The sequence below is a fragment of the Bos javanicus genome, chromosome 22, assembly GCF_032452875.1.
Source record: "Bos javanicus breed banteng chromosome 22, ARS-OSU_banteng_1.0, whole genome shotgun sequence".
Lineage (NCBI taxonomy): Eukaryota > Metazoa > Chordata > Mammalia > Artiodactyla > Bovidae > Bos > Bos javanicus.
In genome coordinates, this window is record NC_083889.1 from 28,804,555 (window position 1) to 28,832,417 (window position 27,863).

General features: G+C 42.7%; 1 protein-coding gene across 1 annotated transcript in view; it reads right to left on the minus strand.

The window, feature by feature from the left end:
• GXYLT2 (glucoside xylosyltransferase 2) overlaps positions 1-27,863 on the minus strand; it is an 85,492-nt gene that overhangs the window by 49,266 nt on the left and 8,363 nt on the right. The window contains exons 2-3 of the mRNA XM_061396399.1: positions 12,733-12,925; positions 6,722-6,853 (exon numbers count right to left, since the gene is read on the minus strand). Coding sequence (XP_061252383.1) covers positions 6,722-6,853; positions 12,733-12,925 — 325 coding nt within the window. The remainder of the gene's footprint in view (positions 1-6,721; positions 6,854-12,732; positions 12,926-27,863) is intronic.

Here is a 27,863-nt window from a genome sequence, read left to right on the forward strand (position 1 = left end):
AAGAGCTGACTCACTGGAAAAGACCCTGGGAAAGATTGAGGGCAGGAGGAGAAGGGGATGACAGAGGATGAGATGGCTGGATGGCATCACCGACTCAATGGACATGAGTTTGGGTAAACTCCGGGAGTTGGTGATGGACAGGGAGGCCTGGCATGCTGTGGTTCATGGGGTCGCAAAGAGTCAGACACGACTGAGCGACTGAACTGAACTGAACTGACTAGACGGACCTTTGCTGGCAAAGTAATATCTCTGCTTTTTAATATGCTGTCTAGGTTCATCATAGATTTTCTTTCAAGGAGCAAACACCTTTTAATTTTATGGCTGCAGGCAGCATCTGCAGTGATTTTGAAGCCCAAGAAAATAAAGTCTGTCACTGTTTCCATTGTTTTCCCATCTATTTGCCATGAAGTTATGGGACCAGATGCCATGATCTTAGTTTTTTGAATGTTGAGTTTTAAGCCAACTTTTTTTTCTTTTTCCAGTTTATTTATTTTACTTTTCAATATTGTATTGGTTTTGCCATACGTTGACATGAATCCGCCATGGGTGTACATGTGTTCCCCATCCCGAACCCCCCTCCCACCTCCCTCCCCATCCCATCCCTCTGGGTCATCCCAGTGCACCAGCCCCGAGCACCCTGTATCATGCATCAAACCTGGACTGGCGATTCTTTTCACATGTGATAATTTACATGTTTCAATGCCATTCTCCCAAATCATCCCACCCTCACCCTCTCCCACAGAGTCCAAAAGACTGTTCTATACATCTGTGTCTCTTTTGCTGTCTTGCATTCAGGGTTATTGTTACCATCTTTCTGAATTCCATATATATGCATTAGTATACTGTATGGTGTTTTTCTTTCTGGCTTACTTCACTCTGTATAATAGGCTCCAGTTTCATCTACCTCATTAGAACTGATTCAAATATATTGTTTTTAATGGCTGATTAATATTCCATTGTGTATATGTATCACAGCTTTCTTATCCATTCGTCTGCTGATGGACATCTAGGTTGCTTCCATGTCCTGGAGTTTTAAGCCAATTTTTGAATTCTCCTCTTTCACTTTCTCTGCTTAGCTATTCATAGCTGAAATTGAGTTTCTCTCACAGGTAACCAAGAGTTGTAACTAATATCCTAAATGTCAAATGTTTAATAATGTGTGAGTAAATGTGGAAAACTTGTTGAACAAAATTGGTGTCTAGGGTCATTTTCATGCAATTTTTTAGGTAGTTAACTTCATCCTGATAATATAAGGCCTCTTAGGGCTTGATGAAATATACAGACATCATTTATGATGATGCGAACTGATGTTCCTCTTAATAAGGCTTTTTAATATATTCCTATTTGCCTGTCAATGTTTGTTGAAATACAAAAGGTTCTTTCCAAGAAAGTCTCAATGTTAATTGCTAATTTTGAAACATATTATTGATAATACAAAAACCTTACCTTAATTATAAAAAGTTATAATAAAACAAGGTTCTAATAAGCCAAGTAAACCTCTCTTTTCCCTCAACATATGGCAGACGCATTAGAACATTCTCCTAGTGGGCATAAAGTTTTCCAAATACTGGAACCAGATAAAGACCTCTTTAACAAACTATAAGTGCAAAAAGGGAAGGTTATATGTTGTTGCTCTTGATGTTACATAGAAAATCTAGGTAATTAAGATTTTTATTTGGCATGGTATTACTTTGAAATATTAAAGAATGGGACAAGTTCATTGGAAATACAGTTAAAAAATTCTCAGGACATATTTATGTTTTGTGAATTCACATCACCTTTTCTTTCTTTAATAGGAATTAGTGAGAGTTTATGGGCTTCCCTGGTAGCTTAGCTGGTAAAGAATCCGCCTGCAATGTGGGAGACCCCGGTTCCATTCCTGGGTTGGGAAGATCCCCTGGAGAAAGAAATGGCAACCCAGCCCAGTATTCTTGCCTGGAGAATTCCATGAACAGAGGAGCCTAGATAACTAACAGGGATTGAAACTGAGTCTCAGGTCTCCTGCATTGGCAGGCAGGTTCTTACTATTAGTGCTACCTGGGAAGCCCAGGATCTGCAGAGAGGAACATTATTGAGGAGATAGGTCTTTATAATCAAACAGGCACGTTGTGTAACAAAATGTGGAGATTCAGTATAAAATCTCACTAATTCCTATTAAATAAAGAAAAGGTGATGTGAATTCACAAAACAGTTGTTCTTACAAAAGTAAAGGCTTTTTTTGGCTTTTACTAAGCAAAAAGGGAACAGTCCTCCAGGATAAATTTGAAAGGACAGATTTGACTTATCTGTGGTTGGCATATTGTTTTAAATACTTTGAGCTTCATGCAGCCTAGGGAGCTTCATCAAGTCACCTGTTAGCTTGCACTGATAATGGTCCTTAGATCCACTGCTCACAGAAACAGAAAAGTTAATGACCATTGATTGATTTAGGACTTCATAAATCTTGAATTGGTGGGATCTGAATTCCAGTGATTGTTCTTGAGACTCTAATAGGTTTGACTTGCAAAGGTTCATGCTCTGATTAGTAAAATCTTACCTGAGAAAAGGGCTTCCCTGATAGCTCATTTGGTAAAGAATTCTCCTGTAATGCAGGACACCCTGGTTCAATTCCTGGATTGGAAAGATCCCCTGGAGAAGGGATAGGCTACCCATTCCAGTACTCTCGGGCTTCCCTTGTGCCTCAGTTGGTAAAGAAGCCTTCTGCAATGTGGGAGAACTGGGTTTGATCCCTGGGTTGGGAAGATCCCCTGGAGAAGGGAAAAACTACCGACTCCAGTATTCTGGCCTGGAGAATTCCATGGACTGTAGAGTCCACAGGGTTGCAAAAGTCGGACACAACTGAGCTACTTTCACTTTCACTTACCTGAGAAAAGGTTTCATCTACAGACGACACCCCCTCAGAAAAAAGGTAAGACTGCTTCTCAGTATTTGACTGACCAGGGCCAGAATGTTTGCACTTTAGAATCTCCATCTCCTCTGCACTGACTGAGCAGCACCCTTGATTTGGTTTTATAGAGACAAATTCCAAGGAAAACATCACCCAGACTTTATTTCAAATTACCATGAAGATCAATATATCTCACTGATGTCCAGAAAAGCCATGTTTATAATCTTCTGTTATGATATACAACTCAGGGAAAGTAACTGTCCTGTCAACCACAATCTCTCTTTATTATTTTTAAGAAGGGCTACTTTCCATTATCAAAAGCAGATAAGGAATTCCAGCACTCATTTGTCATTCAAAATGGAATAGACTTGTTCAGCGGGGAATGAATGAAAATCATCGTGTGGTAGGTTTGTTTTTTTAGTAGTGGCAGTAAAGTCACAATTCAAGGTCAGGGAAAATTCAAATGTCTTCTACTGGGTTGTTACTATTTTTTTGGTAGGTTGGGGAGACAATTTTCCAATAATTACTTGGGATTTCTAATATTTTTCCCCTAAAACAGTTAAGCAGAAGCTTGAGATTTTTTTCTTGTCTTCTCAAATAGTTTTCATAACACCAACCCACAGATTTTAGTTCTGATTTAGGGTAGTTGCTTCTTGAAGTGAAAGTGTTAGTCGCTCAGTTGTCTCTGACTTTTTGAGACCCCTGGACTGTAACCCTCCAGGCTCCTCTGTCCATGGGATTCCCCAGGCAAGAATACAAGAATGGGTTGCCATTCCCTTCTCCAGGGGATCTTCCACACCCAGGGATCAAATCTGGGTCTCCTACACTGTGGGTGGATTCTTTACCATCTGAGCCACTTCTTACTTTGTTTCATAAAGTGAATCCCATTTCAACCTGTACTAAAGGCTGTACCACGTGAAAGACAGGTCATTTAGTAGTCAGTGAACTTGTGCAGCAAATCTCCACCAATAGTACATCCAGCTTGTATTTCTTTTTCACGGGTTCTGAGTAGGAAACGCTAGAAATGCCATTTGCCATTTGGGGTTTCAGACCAACAGATGGTAAGGCCTCCTTGTGTGGGTGTTTCCAAGGTACCTCAAAATCAAAATATGATCCCAATTAAACTAATCTTCTCCCTTACAAATAATGGTATTTCTTTATAGCCTTTTCCATCTCTAAGTTTTGTTTTTACATTTTTTGTGTTTTTTGGCCCCACCATGTAGCGTATGGACTCTTAGGTTCCCAACCAGGGACTGAACCCACGCCCTCTATGGTGGAAGCACAGAGTCTTAACCACTGGATCGCCAGGCAAGTCCCCTTTTCCATCTCTAAATAGCACTACTATTATACACTCCCAAGTGACCAAGTGGTGAAGAGTCTGCTGCCAATGCAGGAGACACAAGAGATGTGTGTTTGATCCTTGGGTCGGGAAGATCCTCTGGAGAAGGAAATGGCAACCCACTCCAGTATTCTTGCCTGGAAAATTGCATGGACAGAGGAGTCCAGCAGGCTTCAATCCATGGAGTCGCAGAGAGTTGGACACAACTGAGCTCACACATACACACACATACACTGTATAGGTTGAACTAAAAGAAACAGCGTTTTTTGTAGGTTATAAATAGCTGAATACTGGCAATTTCAAACAGATCAACTTAAAAAGCTGTTCAGATCAGAAACCTTGGTGAAATCTTGATCACCCCCACTTCAGCTGTCACAGCCAGCTACTCATAGGGATGGAGGCATGGTCTATATCCATCTCTAAGGCAACCAACTGCCATAGCTGAAGTCAGTATTAATTGGTCTCAGCAATTCCACTGTAATGAACAAGTGAATCCTTTTTTTTCCCTCTAAATATGTATTTATTTATTTGGCTGTGCCAGATCTTAGTTGTGGCATGTGGAATCTAGTTCCCTGACCAGGGATTGAACCCAGTCCCCTGCATCGGAGCATGAAGTCTTAGCCACTGAACCACCAGGGAAATCCCTGAATCCTCTTCAAGACCCAAGTCAGATCATCTCACTTCCAAGCTAAGAATTGTTCAGTGGCATCTCACTGTCCTGAACACAAAGATCGGACATTCCAACATGGCTTATAGAGTCTGCAAGCTCCAGACCCTGTCAACCCCTTCTATTCCACCACACTCTGTTTTCAGTTACTGGAATCTTCTATCTTCTCAAACATGTGCCTTCCTACTTTTGTAGTAGGGCCTGTATACCTACTATTCCATTTACCTGGAACCTTTTTCTCTCATTACTTCTCAGACTCTAGGCACCCAGTGACCACCGCCTGCTACTACTCCCTCTTCCACATTTCAGCATAAAAGCCATTCCTCAACAGAACCGTCTAGATATCCCCCAGATCAAAGAACCATCTAGATATCCCCCAGATCAAAGTGTAACCCTATGTTACATGAGACTCTGTTCTCCATCTCAGCATGGATCACATTTCTAAGTTCTTGTTCATTTCCATGCTAGACTCAAACTCCAAGGGGGCAAGACCAATAAATAATTATTAAGGATTTGCTGTACAGCACAGGGAGCTCTACTAAATACTCCATAATGACCTGTATGGGAAAAGAATCTAAAAAAGACTGGATATATGTTAGCTATAACCGACTCACTTCGCTGTCCAGCAGAAAGTAACACAACATTGTAAATCAACCATACTTCAATAAAAATTTAAAAAAAATAAAAAAGACCACAGATGTCTTGTTCACTGCCATATCACCATCACTAAGCCAGAGCTTAGCACCTAATGGGCACTCAATAAATGTTTACTGAAAGCATGACCTTCACAAATGTCAAGGCTGCAATTCACAAGTCAAAGCTGCCATTTTATTCAGTGATATTGTCAGTTTTGGTATATCTTTGGTGCTTTTCTATTTAGGATTTTTTTTTTTTTTTTTCAGGCCGAAGGGGTGCGGGGCGGGCAGCCCTTGGGGCCCGGGCCGAGCGGAGTCTCACAGAAGACCACGGAGAAGCCGCGGCAAGGGCGAAGCTGGGCTGACGGCCGCCCGAGGCCACCAGGTCACCCGCTGCCCGCACTCACCGGCTCGTCGCCGCCTCCCACCGCTGCGCTCGCGCGCGACTTAGGATTATTTTTAAAGGAAACAAAGACTTTCAACTTGAACACTCCAGATGGAAAAGGTGAACTGGAACTCTGGACCTTCTCGGAATTATTCCCTAGCAAAGTTTCAGCTGGGCTTCCCTGGTGGCTCAGTGGTAAAGAATTTGCCTGCCAATCTCAGAGATGTGGGTTCAACCCCCGAATCAGGAAGATACTCTGGAGAAGGAAATGGCAACCCACTCCAGTATTCTTGCCTGGAAAATCCCATGAACAGAGGAGCCTGGCAGCTACAGTCCATGCGGTCGCAAGAGTCAGACATGACTTAGTGACCAAAGCAACAACAGCAACAGAGTGACATCCGGTAGTAGTTCTTATTCTAAGAGAAATAATGAAAATCTAAAATTACATTTATTGAGCAGCAACTATGTGCCAAGCTTATGGAGCAAAGTGAGGCTTAGAGAAGTTTAGAGATTTAGTGAGGTCCACAGAGCTAGTAAATGTGGATCCATAGTCACAAAGACTCATAATCAAGAATGCTCTGGATATTCTCAGTCCCTCAATCTTTGAGAAAGACAATTTCTCAACCACAGGGACCTTCTCTGAACACCCTGATCATTAAGAGCATCAACTACAAAATCTAAGAGGAACATATTTTCCACTGTAACCACTGTAATTAAAATGTTTCTAAACAAACGCTAGTTAATTCCATGATGTTTCCAAATGCAATTCTCTCCCAAGCAGCATCTTATTAAAAGCAGGTGTTCCTACCGGAAGAAAGAGTCTCTGGGCAGCACAGGGTTTGAATAATTTCTTCCATTCCTGAGGGTTTCCAGCCGAAAATGTGATGGGGTAGATTCTGTGCTCAAACTTCTTTGTATATGAATCAGGCCACTGTCGGAGCTGAAAAAGACAGCAGGTAAGGGGAGGGTGATTAGACCCCAGAAATATGAAAAACACCTAAAACTTCTAAGTAGCAACGTATAAATTATTCAGGTAGCATGCATAGAAAGTTTAACTTTATCACCGTAACTCGTGCTCACCGAATAGACCATTGTCAAGATTTTAAAAAACAGCATCCAGAGTTGGCAAGAATGATGGGAAACTCGCACCTAAACGTTGGAAGGGTAAATTATGAAAAAACTTCCAAGAGGGCAATTTAGAAAGTGGTAATAACAAACCCCAAGATAGAGGTCCAAGGACTTGCACCAAAATATAGTTTTTAGAAAAAAATAAAAAAACAAAACAAAAAAATCCCCTTGGGAACAAATTAAATACTCAATAATAAGGAACTGGGAAAATGCATTATGATGGAACTACACAGTGGATATTGTAAAGGGTAAGTACAGGTGGCACCAGTGGTAAAGAACTCGCCTGCCAATGCAGGAGATGCAACAGACGTGGGTTTGATCCCCGGGTTGGGAAGATTCCCTGGAGGAGGACGTGGCAACCCACTGCAGTATTCTTGCCTGGAGAATCCCATGGACAGAGTAGCCTGGCAGGCTACATACAGTCCATGGGGTCGCAAAGAGTTGGACACAACTGAAATGACTTAGCACGCAAGCATATGTGCCATTATGAAAAAACAGCTACAATATATAGTTAGGTTTTAGAAAAAGCAAAGTTCAAAAAGAAATTTATAATATGGTTCTATCACACAGGGGAAAATACATGCGTGTATTTTACATGTAGAGAAAAATCTGAACAGACATGCACCAAACTGTTAAAAGTGGGTACCTATGGAAGTGGGGGTGTCATTTTCTATGTTTACATTTCTGTATTCTTTAAAACTTTTATAGGGAGTGTATATTACTTTTTCTGCTTATATTAATCTTATAATAAAATTATTTTAATCAATAGACTTTATTTTTCAGAGCAGTTTTATGTTTACAGAAAAATTGACCAGGAAGTACACAGAGTTCCCATATATCCTCTTTCCTTCCCTTCCCCCTCTCACAGTTTCCTCATCATTAACATCTTGCACAAATGTGGCACATTTGTTACAAGTGATGACCCAGTATCCCAGTATCAATACATTACCAAGTAAAGCCCATAGTCTACATGAGGACTCATTCTTTGTATCACCCAATTTTATGGGTTTTGACAAATGCATGATGCTCTACGTCTACCATTACAGAATGGCAATGTCTCATGCACCCCACCAGAATGGGCTGGGGGCATCCCCACTTCCGTGTCCTTCTATTTTCTGGTTCTGAGTCTGGGGCAAAGGTAAATTGCATATTTGATTGTGAACTGCCTGAAGAGGTTAAGAAACCAACCAGCTGACATTTTCAACTTTTATATTATGAGGTGACAAAAATAAATGAAACTTTCAAATATTCAATATCAACAATGTAGATGGTAAACACCAATATCTACAGCTTAAAAAAACTCTAGTTCTTAAACAGCTTAAAAAAAAAAAAAAAAGTAGTTCAATAAAACAGCACTTGCCCACAATGCAGTTTCCAGAGGGATCATGATGGCAATTAGCATTTTGTTTTGTTTTGACGCTGGGGTATGTGTTCCTGAGCCTCCCAGAAAGTTATCACAAGACACTCTGGATATTCCCACGATGCCTCAGTGTTGAAACTAACTGACAACCCTGAGAAGGATGCGATAACCTGCCCCTCCACACCAGCATCTCACATAGCTGGGCAGAAACCAACTGCTGCTGATCTACAGTTTTAGGGCTAATACAGTACCCACCAGACAGAAACATTTCAAGGAATCTGTAGAATGTGATATGGCCTCACACTTATACTCCACAACAAGCAAAGCAAGAATCATTTGTCCCTTCTGTGGATCTATGATAGATTTTTGTTTGATACAAATGAAGAAATTGAAGCTGAGACACATTCTGTGACTTATGAAAAAGCCAATGTTTTACATCTAAACTGGCACCATAATCTCAGCATGGAAAAAAAAGGGGTCATATGTCCTGCTGTGATTTTTAACACCCTATTATAATTTCCTTTGCAACTGGGCTTCACTGATGTAATAAAGACCTGAGGAAATAAGCCATCAAAGGGATAAAGTCATCTGAGCAAGGCAAAACATAACACAACTGCACAAGTAGCTACAAAATTTTCCCATACAATAGTGCCTAATTTATAACGTCCCAGGAGAAGGCAATGGCACCCCACTCCAGTACTCTTGCCTGGAAAATCCCATAGACAGAGGAGCATGGTAAGTTGCAGTTCATGAGGTCACTAGGAGTCGGACACATCTGAGTGACTTCACTTTCATGCATTGGAAAAGGAAATGGCAACCCACTCCACTGATCTTGCCTGGAGAATCCCAGGGACGGGGGAGCCTTGTGGGCTGCCATCTCTGGGGTCGCACAGAGTCGGACACAACTGAAGCGACTTAGCAGCAGCAGCAGCAGGTACTATGACTCAGAACAAATTACTCCAAAACTTAGTAGTACAAAACAACCATTTATTATGCTCATAGATTCCAAGGATCAAAAAAATCAGACAAGGCACAGATGGGACGGCTTGACTTTGCTTCACAATGTCTGGGGCCTCAACTACTACTGAGGCTGGGGGCTGGAATCATCTAACGGCTTGTTCTCACATGTCTGGTGGTGGAGGTTGGTTACCAGCTGGGGACCTGACTTCTCTCTGTGTGGGCTTCTTCCTATAGGTGAATTTGGACTTTCTCACTCCATGGTGGCGAGGTTCCAGGGCCAGGCATCCCAAGAGATAGCCAGGCAGAAGCTGTATCCTTTTTCTGACCCAGCCTCAGATGTCACATAGCAGGACATCTGGCATACTCTACGTTATGTACACGTACATATTATGTGCTCGTGCTCAGTCGTTCAGTCGTCTCTGACTTTCGTTTCCCAGGTAGCACAGTGCTAAACCATCTGCCTGCCAGTGCATGAGATGCAAGAGACGCAGGTCCAATCCCTGGGTTGGGAAGATCCCTGGAAAAGGAAATGACAACCCACTCCAGTATTCTTGCCTGGAAAATTCCATGGACAGAGGAGCCTGGTGGGCTACCGAGCATCCATGCACACACATATTATGTATGTAGATATATCTGTATCACCTCTTGCCTTATAACAAATGACCCTAAAACTTAGTAGCTTAAAACCACAAACATTCATTATCTCATATTATTTCTTAAGGTCAGGAATCTGTGAGCTGGGTTGCTCTGGATGAGAAGCCCTCCTGAGGGTGAGTCATCTGAAGGCTGGATGGGGTTAGAAGTCCTGTCTCCAAGTTCATGTGCATGAATGTCAGCAAGAAGTCTTCATGCCTTAATGCATGGTCTCCTGCAAGGGCTGCTCTGATACAAAAGCTGGCCTCCAAGAGAGAAAGAGCACAACCAGGATGGAAGGTGCACTGCCTTTTTAGATCTAATCTCAGAAGTGACATAGCGTCACTTCTTCCCTATGCTACTGGTCATGCAGGCCAGCCCTGGGACAGTACAGGAGGAAAATACATACAGGTGTGAACAGTAGGAGGCAGGATCAGGGGGGCCCTTCAGAAAACACAAACTGTTACACATCTGTAATTATATATATACATCTTCCTTCTCTTTTTAAAATTTAAGTCTGCATTCTGTTCTGTTCCATTCTCATGCCCCAACTTCTAGCATGTAGTAGGTACTCAATAAACACTTGTTCAATGGATACTGTACGTGACCCAACTAGTGTTGGCCCATAGCCACTTTTGCTCCATTCCTGCACAGAGCATACTTCTCAGCCCCTTTGGAGTTGGGTGGGTCTTGTGACCGGCTGCTGCTGGACAGTTAAATAGGAACAGAAATGTCAGTGTCAAGCGGAGGGAGTGAAAGGCACCGTGGGGATCTGATAGTCCCTGTCTTTCCTTTAGTGGCATCTCAAGAACTGCAGAGGCCAAATGTTCCAACAGGTGCCAGCTACATGCAAGAATGGTCTCTGTTAACTCTGGTCCCAGGCTGAGAGGGCCGTGTGGAGAGGCTCTCTGAGACATGTAGCAGGCATGTGGAAAGTCTCTGAGCTTTCCGGAAGTTGTTAGCGCAGCCTGACCTAGCCTATCTTGGGTACAGATAAGCATCTTTTTTTATCACTCCTACTGGTCCCAAGTTGCAGAGGGGGAAGTTCAGTTCAGTCGCTCAGTCGTGTCTGACTCTTTGTGACCCCGTGAATTGCAGCACGCCAGGCCTCCCTGCCATCACCAACTCCCGGAGTTCACTCAGACTCACGTCCATCGAGTCAGTGATGCCATCCAGCCATCTCATCCTCTGTCATCCCCTTCTCCTCCTGCCCCCAATCCCTCCCAGCATCAGAGTCTTTTCCAATGAGTCAACTCTTCTCATGAGGTGGCCAAAGTACTGGAGTTTCAGCTTTAGCATCATTCCTTCCAAAGAAATCCCAGGGCTGATCTCCTTTAGAATGGACTAGTGAAGCCCAAAAAAAGCCCCCAAGACTTGCCCAAGATCAGGTAGCAGGTGAATAGTGGAGCTGAGTTTTGAATCTGAGTTTTCTGTCTACTAGTTTGAGAACTAGTCGAGTTAAGTTTATGGATATTTGGGTCAGAAACCTTGAACTGACATCAGATGAGTTAATCACTGAGACTCTCTAAGCCTCAATGATCTCAGTTAGTAAAATACGGATATTTTATTAGTAAACTACGGATATGGTTATTAACTTTTTCAAAGAATTGCTATGAGGATTAAATAATAGTAAATCATAAATCATAAGCCCTTGATAAAGGCTATTCTATTTTTGAAATCCTAATTACTATTATTATTATTAATTATAATTCCCGTTATACCACAGCTTCAGAGAAGCTTCCTACATGTGTTTCAATGTTTTTGCTTGCCCCTTCCCCTGATGCAGATCTTTCTCAAGGTATTTGCCAATCAGTTTCAAGTTCCAAGGCAGTTTCTTCCCTGGCTTCTCTAGGAGAGGATGTCAAAGTGATTTTTTTTTTTTCTTTAGAAATCATAATACATTCTCTAGCTTTCAGTTATTAGTCTTTAGTTACTCAACATTCTGCTTTGGCCTTTCTCATCAGTGTGGCTACCCAGATGGCAGGATGTAGCCCTGGTGACACAAGTTGGTAGATACAAAACAAAACAGCTGTTCTCTCTGCCAGCACTCAAGAACTCACTGCAAGAGAAGCCTCGCCAGGAAAACAAAGCTTGGTTTATAGTCACACATGCGACAAGCCCAGAGAAAACAGGTATTTCCAAAGCGCTCCTGTACTGGGAGGAAACAGTTACTTGTTCCTCAATACAGGAAGGGTACGCACATATACATGGACACACATATACATACTCAATCTCTCAGATACATAAATACACATACACACCCCTGGATGTGAAAAAAATACAGAAGAATTACTCAAAAGTGTTGACTCTGATAGTTTCTTGTGTGGGGAACAAGGGTAGCAAGGACTTCTACCTTTTACATTTATAACACCCTGTTTGAATTTATTTTGACGAGCACATATATTTGTCATTCAATAAATATATATACACACAGATAAAAATAACGCTACGTGACTCCCACTGAGAACAGTGTCAGTAACACCAGGAGGGGTGGAGCTCTGGGTCAAGTGCTTCAAGTGCATCATCTCATTTGATCCTCATTTAATCCTCCCCATCTCTCTCTAAGGGGGTGTAATTATCCCTATATTATAGATGACAACTTTAAGGCTCAGAGTCAAGTGTTCGTGTGCACACAGCTGAGTATTCAGTAAAATACATTAGGAAACAGGATATGCATGTCCCACAGTGCACTCTGTCTACACTCAGTAAATACTGGGCCACAATTTCTGCACAATCACCTGCTTATCAAACTCAGGCTTCAGAGATTCCTCCGTGAAGATGTGAAATTGCATCTTCCTGTGGCTAAACAGCACAGCAGATTTGAGCATGACAAGCGTCTCCTCCAGCCGATTGCCACAGGCCACCACCGCCAAGTGGATCCAGAGCTCAGGCGGCAACACAGCTTGGAAACTCCTGAGTTCTCCAGGCCTCCTAGAAAGAAGAAAAATAGGTGAAAGCCATTATTAAACTCATCAAAGAAAAATAAAAGCTAGTGGAGGGTTAGAACATTTCAAAACATGAACAGGCACAATCTGTTATACTTTATAAAGTGATAAGCATTTTGACAATTCTTCTTGCTTAGAGAAAAATACCCTTTATTCCCATATTTATCCTGGCAATAGCAGGATGAGTCACTGTTTGGACTGCTATAGGTGTCTGAGGCTTTTTTCCGCCAGCATTCAGCTGTCTAGTGCCTGCTGGCTGCCTACTGGCCCATGTTTGGAAATGGTATTGCTAAACTCTGACAGCTGACACAGGGCTGTGGTGCTCGCACTCACATGGGCCATGGAAATTAGATTTGAATGCAATTTGAACAAGACGAGGGTGGACAGTGGCTTTCCCATGTGAAACGAGCAACATGATACTCCTATCATCTGGAGGGTTTTAGCTGAAGTGGAAGGCATGACCACCGGACCAAAGGAAAATCATGCAAACCCAGGAGGTAAGCAAAGAAAACAACGCATGGGGCCTCATGACATCTTGGGAGAGTCTTACAGAAACAGGTGTTAATCTTAATCGTCTCGCTCAAGACTGCTGAGCTGGTAGGTATGAAATTCAGCTTCCAGCGTGAAATGCTTAGTAATGAGAAGCAGGCAGGAGAGAGGACAGGTTAAGCTGAAAATTACCAAGGTATCAAATACCCAGTCAACAGCTGAGAGGGGAACAGAGTCCAAGAGTCCAGAATCATCTTCCAGCTATTTCCTCGTAATAAAAGATTTGTTCCAGACAAGGAGACACAGCCAAGCCTCAAACACACCACTGAGAAACATTTGCAGGCAAGCTGGAAGAAGTTGGCCTGGAAAAAGGTGCCCTGAGACAAATGAAACTAATTTACTTGCACAAAAGATCTGGAGACCAGGGGAGCTTGGATGTGGAATGCTACCTTCCTTCCAAAAACTTCGAGTTCAATCAGCATGCTGCTCCATTATTCACTGCTCGCTCAAATAAAGGCGGCCGTGCTCCAGATTTCTTTCACCAAGAGGAAAGTTGAAGATGTGGGTGGAACATTTTGGAAGACTTTCCAGTTTGATTACTTAAGAGCATGCTGAGTAGAAGCATGGCCTCCTGGCTTAGTGAGGTCCAGATGCATAGACTTACTCATATTCCACTGATTTTGGGGATCAGAGGAGAGGACAGTAGAGATGTATCTTCTGAGACTGTTCACGTCTCTTCAGCTCCCTGCTGCTACCTGATGAGGCATCATCTTCCCTCACCAAGATCACTGTGACTCCTCCTAGATGGTCCACCCGCCTCCAATCCGATCCTTAACCCCATCTATGATTTCTCCTTGTTGGTGTCAGAGTCACGTTCTTCTAAAATGCAAATAGGATTGTGTTACCCCCTTGATAAAAGTCACGTAAAGGCTCCCTCCTGCCTTGAAGATCAAGTTCAAACTGCTGATTGTGGCTTTTACTTAGGTCTCTTGTATCTGCCTCCAGCACCTGGAGCCTGGGTGGGCAGCCATTCATAATCACAGTCACACTTAGGCTGCAGCTCTCCATCTCATTTCTAGTCATCTTCAGATCCTAGCACATGTGCTGTCTCTCAGAAATGCTCTTTTCTGCTCTCTTTTCTTTGCTTACTCCATCCCATTACTCCATAAATCTATATGAAGTGCCTACTATGTGCCAGACACCTTTCTGGGTACCAGAACAATACAGATCAAATGCCTGCCCTTGCTGAAGTTACATTCTACAGGTGGTAGGCGAAAGACAAAGAAAGAATAACAGTCAAAGCAAATAATAATAAGTAACTCACAAAGAAAGTTATCCAGCAAGCAGGAAATACACGGTGGAACCATGAGGGATACAGGAGTGTCTGATGGTTTGGAACATACTATACATTGCAAAGTCAGGGAAGTAAGTCCTCACTGAAAAGGCAAGATCCGATGACAATCTGATGGTGGGGAGGGAAGGAGTCACATGCTTTTGTGGGTGAGGAGGATTCCAGGCAAAGGGGACAGTCAGAGCAAAGGTACTAAATCAGAAGCATGCCTGGTGAACCAAGAATCCTTGCCTTCAGGACTCAGATGTCTTCTCTCCCTCAGCTTCATGGATGCATACCTGCTATTAAAGTCAACTCCCAACTAAGTTATGTAAAGGGATGGGAAGGATATGTCACAGATAATGCCAAAATCACAGTCAATTAAGAAAAAGTCAAAATACCAGCCAAAATATGCTACAAAAAACATTTAATGCATACTCATTTGCTTAAAATTATGCTCAATATTTAAAAACACAAGTATCCACAGGTACTAGAATAGTAAATGCAACAGCTTAGCTGTCTTAAATATGAGCCATTACCCCACCTCCAAAGAGAACAACTCCACCTAGTTTAGCTTTACACTTTGGACTTCTACATGAATAAAATGTCTTAACCTCAGTAATCAGGAAAATACTAATTCAAACAATAAGGAGAGTCTATGTTGTTTTGGACTGGTGAAACTTAAAAAATAAAAGTTGAACCATATATGTTTCAGAGTGGATACGGAGGTGGGGGACAGCTCAGATGCTGCTGGGGCAATTTAGGTTGACCTAAACACCTTAGAAGGAGAAGGCAATGACAACCCACTCCAGTACTCTTGCCTGGAAAATCCCAGGGACGGAGGAGCCTCGTGGGCTGTAGTCCATGCGGTTGCTAGGAGTTGGACACGACTAAGCGACTTCACTTTCACTTTTCACTTTCATGCATTGGAGAAGGAAATGGCAACCCACTCCAGTGTTCTTGCCTGGAGAATCCCAGGGATGGGGGAGCCTGGTGGGCTGCCGTCTATGGGGTCGCACAGAGTCGGACACGACTGAAGCGACTTAGCAGCAGCAGCAGCAGCAAACACCTTGGAAAGCCTTTTGGTCACATCTGTCAGGAGTGAAGATATATATACACCCTCACTCTTCTGATTCCACACCTGCATATGAGACCTGAAGAAACTCTTGCACATTTGCATAGACCCATGCAAGAATGCTCACAGCAGTCCTATTTATAATACTGAAAAGTTGGAAATAACTTTCCTGTCCATGCACAGGAGAAATCATGAATATATTTGACAAGTGTAAGTGGAATACTGCACAGCAGTGAAAATAAACCACTCAGAAGGTCATGTACAAACATAAGGACAAAGAGGAAAAAGAGCAATTAGGTAGCAGGATAGCGGTAGAATGAGACAGTTTGGATGAAGCTGAAAAACCAGCAAACAATATTGCGTGTTGTTCACAGACGTATGGAGTAAAAGTCATCATGTTATGAGGATGAGAAACATCAAAGACAAGGCAGTGGTTACTTCCGGGCACTTAAGTTTTTATTTCTTAAGATGAGAGCAGGGTACACAGAAATGCATGATGTAATTGTCTGTATTATTCATGTGCCCAAACTATGTGACAAATACTTAATTTTCTTCTTGATTAAAAAAAGCTTGCACTTCCCTGCAGCACAGCAGGCCACTTTTCTTTGCAGGCTTCAGTGATTTGGGCCTGCATGGTACACAGAGCAGGAGCTGGGGCCTGCAGTCCTTTTTGGTGTCTGGTGACAGGTACTAAAAAAGACAAATAAAGCTTCTCCTGGTGGCAGTTCAAGTATCGGAGGCTGGGATTTAATGAGACCTTTGCTGCCCCCTACTCTGTTACCTCTCATGTTATGTTAAAAATTGCAGGCTTCAGGTAATAAGCGTTTGTGTTCTGTGGCCACAAGGAATAATCAAGTTTAAGGGTGCTGAAATGGTGTGCCTTCCACCAAATCTTACCAGTGGGACACAAGCCCCTCTCAAATGTCACCTGAAGACCTGCAAGGGTCAAGGGATGTCCAGGCTACAGACCTCAGACTTCTAAACCTCCTGAGTTGCCAGGTGTTGGTGGGGAATGGGAGATGGGAATCGTACTTGAACTGCTCTGACTGATGGTTAACTATGTCCTTCTTTACACTTTATAAAAGAAGACTGGAGTAGACATTGGCTGTCCAGGAGTTTTACAGGCCTGCTGCTGAGGCTGAAGCTGATGGCAATCAACTCAGCTACCGCACTGGTAGAGCCTGGATGGGAGTCAACAGGGTGGAAAGCAAAACCAAAAGGAGGCAGGTCAGATGTCAAATGGCATAACTTGGGCACCTGAATCCAGGTGTATGGCTTTAACCCTGGAAGGTCATGGATCAAGCCAACAAATTTTCTTCCCTTTAAGTCAGTTTGAAACGAACTTACAACTTAGCAATCAAAAGAGTCTACATAGGTCTTAGAAATAGGTTTCAGATTGCCTTAGACTCACTCTGCTTCTCTTCTCAACCTTGAGCCATCCTTTGAATGCTCTATGAATCCATCCCCTCTCTGAGGCTCACTGGTTGGATGACATCAACTCAATGGACATTAGTTTGAGCAGGCTCCAGGAGTTGGTGATGGACAGGGAAGCCTGGCGTGCTGCAGTCCATAGGGTTGCAAAGAGTCGGATATGACTGAGCGACTGAACTGAGGCCCTTCATCCAAATTTTCATTGTTCTACCAGTTTCATAGGTGGAAGAGATACCAGATACCATCTCGAGCAGGGGATTCCCAGCCTGACTGCGTATCATCATCACAGGAGGTGTCTGTTAATATTATAATTTCCACCCCAGAGAGATTCTGATTCCGTGGTTCTGGGGTGAGATCCCAGAGTTTGCATATTAACACACTTGGACTACAAGCATCCAGAGTCCATCTCCACCCAGGAACTCATCACCTGAGTTGACCTCTCACCTCCCCTCTCTCTCCCTAACTCTTCCCCTCACCTTCAGGAATGAAGCTCTTTCCTCTGCCTTTTCTCTGGGTCTTCTCTTCACCTCTTGCCTTAATGAAAACATGCTGCCTTGCGAGGATGCCACCTCCCCAGTCAACCCCGCGAGCGCAGCTCTTCTTCCTGCCCTGTCCCAGGAGCCTCAGAGGTTTCCTCCCTGCTCCTCCCTAACACGTCCAGACACTGTGTCTCCACGGTGAAGTCTGTGGATGCAACTATTCCATCTTCCTTGTTGGTGTCATCTCTCAGCTGTCTGGTCACTCCTCTTCGTTCCCTGAACAGTGGAGCTTCTTGCCCACAGTACGTATCCCCACCACGGTCCTTGTCAACATTCTTGTTGTTGTCTAGTTGCTAAGTCGTGTCCTACTCATTTTGACCCCCATAGGTTCTTAGGGACTTCAATGGCTCTTTAAAAAATGGTTTCTGCATCCTGATCCTTCAGTTTTGTGAGCTGAATACCCTCCACCTTTTCCTTCTCATGTCCTGAGACACCTGGTGCTGTGCTTACATCCTGGACCTTCATATACACTGTTGCTTCTGGAATGTTCTTCCCTAGGGCTTCCCTGGTGGCTCAGTGGTAAAGAATCTAACCTGCCAATGCAGAGACTCGAGTTCAGTTCCTGGGTCAGGAAGATCCCCTGGAGAAGGAAATAGCAACCCACTCCAGTATTCTTGCCTGGGAAATCCCGTGGACAGAGGAGCCTGGCGGGCTACAGTCCATGGGGTTGCAAAGAGTCGGACATGACTGAGGTGACAGCACAGCACAGCTCTTTGCAAAACCACCTCCTTTTCTTTTGACAGCAGAATCACGCTTTCCTGACCACCTCATTGAAGGAGCACCTTCCCTTTTCTTTTCTATCGGGGTCTTTATTTCATTCCAAAAACCTACCTTGTTTGGTGATTACTTACTCTCTCATTGTAATTTACAGCAAGCACACAATATTATTTACAGTCAACATAAGGCAATGTAAATTTTAAAAATCCTTAGAAAAAAAGTTGGAATAAAACACACAATGTATAGTTTCAATTTTTAAAATATAAAACATTATGTGTTGAAATAGTAAAGTTGGTACATGAAAAAAAATCCTTGCCCCATAAAATTTTTTTTGCATGTTACAGTCTGGTCTTTACTCCACCAAATAAAATACATACTAATGGTGTACATACAATTTTATATTCCACTTTTTTCATCTGATTCTTTTATTTTTCCTGTTACTTTTTAAGTCTTCATGACCATCATTTTAACTGGTTATCTGACTAAAACACCATGGCTTACCATTTCTTTCATGGTGGTTGTTCTCAATTTTTCTCAAATATACATACATATATATATATATATATGTACATATAAAATCTTGCACTAAACATGTATAGGTCAATAGATTTTTTTTCCCTTTTTTGCATTATTTCCTTACACTACATTCCCGGGAAGGGATTTACTGGGTTAACAGCTATTATCCTATCAAGGATGTAGTAATTTTGAGTTTCTCAAATTTACCCAAGAGTTCTTAGAAAACATCCAGACTATGAGAAGGAAAACAAAAAACATAACAAACATTAGACCATCCACCTCTGAGCTCCTTGTATGAGGTAACCGTGCAGCTGACAGCTGAAACAAGATGGAACATGCTTGCCCATGACATCAGTGCCTCCAAATTCCTTGTGTTCTGAAGAGGTGATGCATAGATTGTAGTTATCGTTTAGACACTGCATCAAATAACATTGAGTCTCACAGTAAGAAGTTATTCCATTTTCAGTTCTTTTTCAACAGTGCTAATACGTCTTTCTAACATGGCCTAATTCTCCTTTTCAACTGAGAAGACAGCAGGCCTCAGCTAGAGAGCCTTCAGCAGGCACGAGCACCAAGTTAGAAATGAAAAGCTGTCTTGTTTTCTTAGTGTTTGACTTGACAATCCCCTTCTATTTATGTTATTGCTAACAATTTATGTCAGTGCTATAAAGTTTTCTTTACAAACAAATACACTAAGAATGTGGAGAAATCAGCACCCTCAAGCAGGACTGGTGAGACTGCAAAATAGTGCAACTGCTTTGGAAAACAGTTCCTCAAAATTTTAACTATAGAACTACCATCAGTCAGTTCAGTTCAGTTACTCAGTCATGTCCAACTCTTTGCGACCCCACGGACTGCAGCACGCCAAGCTTCTCTGTCCATCACCAACTCCTAGAGCTTGCTCAAACTCATGTCCATTGAGTCAGTGATGCCATCCAACCATCTCATCCTCTGTCATCCCCTTCTCCTCCCACCTTCAATCTTTCCCAGCATCAGGGTCTTTTCCAACGAGTCAGTTCTTCGCATCAAGTGGCCAAAGTCTTGGTATATCAGGTGGTAGTATAGAACTACCATATGACCCAGTAATTCTACTGCTAGGTATCCACCCAAGAGGAATGAAAACAACTGTCCTCACAAAAACAGGTACATTTGTAAATGTTCCTAGTAGCATTATTTACAATAGCCAAAAAGTCCAACCCAAGTGTCCATCAACTGATGAATGAATAAACAAAATGTGGTATACTCATATAAAGGAATATTACGTGGCACTAAAAAGGAATGGGGCACTGATGCACCTGTCAACATATTAGAACCTTTAAAATAGTTTGTGAAAATACAAAAGACTACATGTTGCATGATTCCAAATGTACAAAAAGTCCAGGATAGGAAAATCCATAGAGACGTAAGGCAGGTTAGTGGTTACCAGGGACTCACAGAAGGGGCAAAGGGGGAGTGACTGTTTCATGGGTATAGGGTTTCTTTTCCAAATGATGAAACTGTTCTGAAACTGGATAGCAGGGATGGTTGCACAACTCTGTGAGTAAACTAAAAATCTCCACATTGTACACCTTTTAAGGGTATTTGAATTATATTGCAATAAAGCTGCTATTAAATAAATACACAAAGGCACACATTTATAACAAGGATAGATTTAAGTTTTTTTCTTTTCAAGTTAGCATACAGTAGTATAGTCTTAAAAATCATGATGCTGATGTAGGAATGACTGAGGTTTGGAAAACGCCACCCTCATTGTCCTGGTTTATGCCTGCCCTGTGATCCAATGAAAAATGATGCTCAGAACAACAGAGAAGGCTCAACCACCACCTCTGCACTGCTGGAGACGAGCATCTCCTTAATTGCTTAAAAGTCTCAAGCGTGTGACTTAATTAAACTTCAATTTCTGGAGTGTATAAATAATGAAATACAGCATTTATGTGTAGTGCTATTTACTTTGGAGCCTATTACTGCAAAACACACTGAATTATTAATGCAAGTAATTGCTTCTACTCAGACCCTCTTTTCTGCTGTCTCCTGCTACCCCTGTTATCAGGGCTTCTTAACTGACAGGCTAAATTAACTCAGGTAAACCTGATGCTATGATATGGGCTGGCAGTGTGAGCTGGACAGAAAATCACAGCCTGAACCAGTACTGTTGGTGTCTAGTTTTAATAGGGAAGGAAACCCAGAAATTTGAGGGGGGAGGTGGGAAGGAAGGGAAACAGACAAATTTTAAGATTTGAGTTGAATATGCTCACCCTAGGGAAGACCTGACTTGTAGAATGCTCTTCCCCCCGACCCCTGTCCCAGTGGAATCTCTTTTAAGATGAAGCCATGGCTATTTGAACATGGAGATTTGCAAATGAGGTCACAGTGGCAGTTGAAAAAAGTGGAAATACCTTGATTTAGCTCCTAGCAAAAGAGTCTGGTGATGGGTGATTATATCCATGTTAAGTGTTGGCAGCCAGAGACATAATGAAGTTCCTTGCAAACTACAGGTCTGGGAACACATAAAACCCCTGACAAAAAATTTCCACACTGGAGCTGTGAGTAGAGTCTTTACTTAGCAACCCAGACATGACGCCCAGGACTGTGCTAACAGTTAAATCACTTTTAATGACCCATGGTTTGGAGTTAAATCAACAGTCTTTAATCTTCCAAGACAGACAGAAAAGCTGACATTTGCCTTGAAGTCCCTGGATTACATGAGCAGTGTTGAAACAATGCAAAAATATCTGCTATGAGGGGGAGACTTAATAAAATCATTTGATAAGTGAATCCAATGATTAATAATTCATATTTTGCTTGGATCACAACATTTGAAACATGGCTGTGTTCCTAAACAAAGTCTAGCTCTAAAGAACAATAGGTGTCAATCCCCAAAGTTGGTGGTTTTGTATGTGTGTGTGTCTGGTTTTAGCCATCATTGTACACATATACATGGCTTATGATTAGGAAGCAGAGTCAGGATTCAAACTCAAGACTTAAGAAGCCTTGCTTTTCGTTATGATACTGAATATGGGACCACATACAAGTGAGTCAGAAAAGAAGCCCCCTCTAGGCACATAAAGCCTTTATCTTTACTTTGAGCTCCTGATTCAGGGATCTGAAGGTGAACTGGATTTCAGCGCCCACTAGAGCCCCGCCAGGTGTGAGTCCCATAGCAAACCTGCACCATCTCTTCCTCCGCAATCTATCCACTCGCCCTTTGTTGTTGCTCAGTCACGTCCAATTCTTTGCAACCCCAAGGACTGCAGCACACCAGGCTTCCCTGTCCTTCACCATCTCCCAGAGCTTGCTCAAACTCATGTCCATTGAGTCGGTGATGCCATCTGACCATATCGCCCTCTGTCATCCCCTCTTCTTCCTACCTTCAGTCTTTCACAACATCAGGATCCATTCTAATGAGTCAGCTCTTCACATCAGGTGGCCAAAGGATTGGAGCTTCAGATTCAGAATCAGTCCTTCCAATGAATATTGAGGACTGATTTCCTTTAGGTTTGACTGGTTGGTTCTCCTTGCAGTCCAAGGAACTTTCAAGAGTCTTCTCCAACATCACAGTTCAAAAGCATCAATCCTTTGGTGCTCAGCCTTCTTTATGGTCCAACTCTCACATCCATACATGACTACTGGAAAAACCATAACTTTGACCATACAGACCTTTGTTGGCAAAGGAATGTCTCTGCTTTTGAATATGCTGTCTACATTCGCCACTCGTCCTTAGCTGAGGCTGTACACAATTGAGTTCATAATTCTTCCAAAATTTTAGGACGCTGCCTGGACTAATTCTCGCTTCAGTTTTCCCCCTTATGATTGTTCCTGACACATAGGGAATTCTATTTCTCCATCTCCCTTTTCTTTTCAAATTAAGATGCTATTGAGATTTTTAAAATATGAACCAGAGCGCTGGTTTGAAATAAATGTCTGGTGACATATGAGGGGGAAGAGTGTGGATTATATATTCCATGAATGGGCACCTCTATTTCATTCCCCAAAACAGAGCATGAAGGACCTACCAACCTAAAGGGAGGAAAAGTAGTTTCCCCAACTAATTTCCATCTTCTTATGCCTCAGGCCAATAAGGGATTTTTTATTTTTATGATAATTAGTATACTTTAAATTGTTTTATCAATATGCAAGTAATCCATATATTTAGCATAGAAAAATGCAAAATACAGACAAGCAAAAGAAGGGGTACCCAATTTGATAACCTCTGTTAACATTCTGGTATACCACTTTCTGGGTGGTGCAGTAATAAAGAATCCGCCTGCCAATGCAGGACACGCAAGAGACACGGGTCCAATCCCTGGGTCAGGAAGATCCCCTGGAAGAGGAAATGGTGACCCACCCTAGTATTCTTGCCTAGAAAATTCCATGGACATAGGCGCCTGGCAGGCTACAGTCCATGGGGTTGCAAAGAGTTGGACATGACTGAGCACACAGGCAGATACCACCTTCCAGAGATATAACCAATATATGTGGGTATGTGTTTATAAATACATAAATATATAGAAAGCATTAAAAATGAGATAACTTTTATAATCTGTTTTTTCCCTTATAAATATAAACAATTTTCAAAGTTAAAAAAAGAGAGAGATTTCATTAAAGGTATCTTCTTCAAAGGGATTCTGGAAAGCAAGCAAACAGTTCAAATTTTGAGATATGTTCTCAAATACAGTGTGGTTGTAAGTAAAGATCAAATCATGTCTGAAGCTAGTATATCCACTGGACTTTTAAGGTATGTGAACCAATAAATACCCTCCCTTGATAAAGTTTTTTTTTTTTTAAAGCAATATAGATCTAGTTTCACATAGACCTGGCTTCAAATTCTAGGTCTGTGACTTGGCTGTTCCATCTCTTGGGCCAACACTTTCACCATCTCTAACCCTCAGGTTTTCCATCTGTAAAATGGGCTTATTGATTCCAGTGGTTCTCTGCTTTTGGTTTTGGTGTTTCTTACTAGCATCCATTTCCAGGTGTTTCTGCTAAAGACACCTCAGTTTTCTTTGGGGGGAACCTCAGTTCTCAGTCCACGAGGTTGGGATGGGCTGAAATATCCTCCCCACCAGGTGAGGCCATCAGGGATTGGGTGCGCATGGGATCCAAGCCAGAGCAGTGGAGGCAGCCCTGGGACTCTTGCTGGATGAAATCTTTTCCTTCAAGGTTACTAAAGGAGGAGGACACAAGTCCAGATCTGTTGGAACTATCACACAGAAAAAAAACTGACCTACAAGTGTGGCCCACACAGAAGGAAGCAGAGCTAAAAAAATAGAGGCAAGATGATCACATGGACTTCCCGGATGGCTCAGTGGATAAAGAATCTGCCTGCCACGCAGGAGACACAGGAAATATGGGTTCCATCCCTGGGCTGGGAAGATCCCCTGGAGCAGGAAATGGCAACCCACTCCAATATTCTTGCCTGAAAAAATCCCATGGACAGAGGAGCCTGGGCTATACTCCAAAGGGCCACCAAGAGTCAGACACGACTGAGTGACTAAACAAGCAAGGCAAGACAGACATCCTGGATACATTTGTGACTGAAGCTTGATCTCCTTTGCAGTTTTAACTGATCTCACAGTTTTATGAGCTAGTAAATCCCTTTTTATGACTAAGTGATATGATTATGATTAAGCTGAGGAGCTGAGATTCCATCACTTCTAACGAAAAAGAATATTGCCTATCCAATATCAGTACCCATCTCTTAGATTGTTATTAAGATTATATGAAATAATGTGGCAAAATGCTTTCTATAGTACCTGGAATGTTTTAAGTCATCAATAAATATTAGTTATCATCATCATTATTATTAAATATTAACTTAGATGCATCAGAAGCCTTCATTTTCCTCCAAATCCTTTATACCCATGCCCAAACTGGGCAAGGCAGAGCAGCAAAACACTTAAGTGTCAATACTCAATTATTGCAAATCAGGTTTGTAGTGTTTGCACTTTTTAAACTTCTCAGACTTTAACAGCAAAGTTCATTACCCCATTTCTCCTGAGGGATGATACTTGATACTTGAACACTAAGGCCTGTTACTTTGGAGCAGCGGTCAAACAATTGGCTCCTTGTAATTCCCACAAAATTGAGAGGAGAAGAAAGCAGAGCAAGGGTTCAAGCCCAAGCAGAGACACAGGCTCCTGAAGAGCAGTGTCTGTGGACAAAATCCTGCATTTTGGTTCCTAAAGACACTGCTTAATTCCTGCAAACTCCTCACTTTCCCTCAGCTTTTCTAGGATCAGAAACAATAGTTTTTCTGTCCTTGAGCAGAAGTCAAAGCTATAGATGGCCAGACTTTGGGGTTCTCAAACTCTCCAGAAAAATCGCCCAACTCTACCAGAGACAGTGAAAAGGGTCCTGTCCCATGTATTTCCCCAGCTTTTACTAAGGACCAGGTCACTGGGTTAGGATAGCATTCGCTATACACAGAGGCTGTCTGCATTTCCTCAAGACACAACCCAGCGAAAAGCCTGCCCGAGTCCACATCTTAGCTCTGGTTAACATTTGCTGAGAGCCTCTCGGGTTGCACGTTCTGTGCCAGCATTTGACTCACATTGTTTCATTTCCTCCTTGAACTTAGGAGAAAGCCTAGATTTGCTGAGGAGCATTGACTCATTCAAAGCCACACAGCCAGTCAGCTGGATCTAGTTAGGATTCAGTTTCTAAATAATAAAGCAACCAGGATGAGAATAGTACCCAGAACAGCATGTCACACGCTGAGGGATCACCATGAGCTAGCCTGCGCTTGGTGCTTTAGTGCATTACTATTATTTTAGCTTTTTGGACCTCAGTTTTCTCTCATATAAAAGGAAATTGCATTTTAAATTACGTGTTCTCTATTGCCTCCTGCTTATGGAAAGCTTGGACTCTAAATTGTACGGCTTTGAATATTTATCAGAAGATGACAGTCTTCTGTGTTGCTCAAAGAGGTTGGGGGGAAGCGGGCATCTAAAGATCACCCTCAAACACACCACAGCCGCTCTTGGCTACCAAAATAGCATGGAATCCAAATAAAGGCATCAAATCAAGAAACTCTTCTTTCTGGGGCAGTTGTCAAAATTTCATGATATAAAATATATCAAGTGCTGGGCAAGTTCTGGAGAGGAACATGAATTCCATCTTCAAGTCTGCCTCTTATTTTCTTTTTTGAAAAAGCGTTTTAAATGGTGATAAGAGGTGGTGCTGGTGGCAAAGAATCTGTCTGCCAATGCAGGAGATGAAAGAGATGCGAGCTCAATCCCTGGGTTTGGAAGATCCCCTGCAATAGGAAATGGCAACCCACTCCAGTATTCTTGCCTGGAGAATTCCATGGACAGAGGAGCCCACGGGCTACAGTCCATGGGGTCACAAAGAGTCAGACATGATGGGCCAGAACAGCCAGCAGAGGGCAGAAGCTGGCCTTGGGAAATATGTCAGCACCCACCCAACCCCACCCCAGTTGCTTGGCATTGCTTCTCAACCCTCCCTGTCATCCTGGGTCCATGAACTCCCCAGCTTTCTCCATGCCAGAGACAAACCTGCCAGTCCCTGAGTTTCCTATCATACAGTTCCAGCCACTAGAAATACTTTTCCCTTATCCTGTCTCTCTGATTGCAATTTTTTAAATCCTCCACCCCCCAAAGGCTTTAATTTGGCTTAGGAACATATTCCAGAATCACCTGCTGCCTGGGACAAGGTCAAGGACACAGGATGGCAGCTCCAGGGTGTAACGGACCTTCATTTCCTGGGTGGCCCTATAGCTGTTGCCTTTTTTCATCATCAATAGCACTTAGGTTTTGATGTAAAGAACCATCTGCTGCTGCTACTGCTTCTGCTGCTAAGTCCCTTCAGTCGTGTCCGACTTTGTGTGACCCCAGAAATGGCGGCCCACTAGGCTCCCCCGTCCCTGGGATTCTCCAGGCAAGAACACTGGAGTGGGTTGCCATTTCCTTCTCCAATGCATGAAAGTGAAAAGTCAAAGTGAAGTTGCTCAGTCTTGTCCAACTCTTAGCGACCCCATGGACTGCAGCCTACGAGGCTCCTCCATCCATGGGATTTTCCAGGCAAGAGTACTGGAGTGGGTTGCCATTGCCTTCTCCAAAAGAACCATCTAGTTCCATTAAAGGGAGTTTAGGGGCTTCCCTGGCAGTCCAGTGGTTAAGACTCTGCACTTCCAGTGCAGGGTATGCAGGTTTGATCCCTGGTCAGGGAAGCAGGATACCGCATATGGCACATCATGGCAGGGCGGGAGAGGATTTTGGTGGCAAATAACGGAAATCTCAACTGCAGTATGGAACAGGAGGGTTCAAGATGGGTCAGGCCTCCAAAGCTGTGGTTCTCAGGGTTCAGCACTGTCCACAAGGATCCACAGTCTCCATCTTTCTCTACTGCCCAGAGTGGTGACTTCAGTCAAGGCTGGTTTTCTGAGGATGGCAGTGACAACTGGGACTGTTTATTTTCTTGTTCGTGTCCAGACGATAAAGTCTTTGTCCACTAACATAAAATAAGTTCTTCTCTTCTGGCTGATCAGGCCAGCATGGGTCATGTAACACCTGTAAAACCAGTAACTATTGCCAGAGAAATGAAATTATATCTTGGTCCTGGATATACAAAGATTACACTATGGCATGGATGGGGATGTCACGGTAGGTTTAGACCATTGCCTGGAGGTACACCTCACTGCCAAACTGGGGGTGGGATGGGAAAATAGAGGTCAGGAGCCAACCACAACGTCTATTACTTTATCTCCACCCCATGGTTCAGGCATATTTGGCCTCATCCCTAACTTAAGTGGCGAACCTGGCTTGGTTTACATCAATTAGCGGATCCCATCTCACCCCTCTATTCCTTT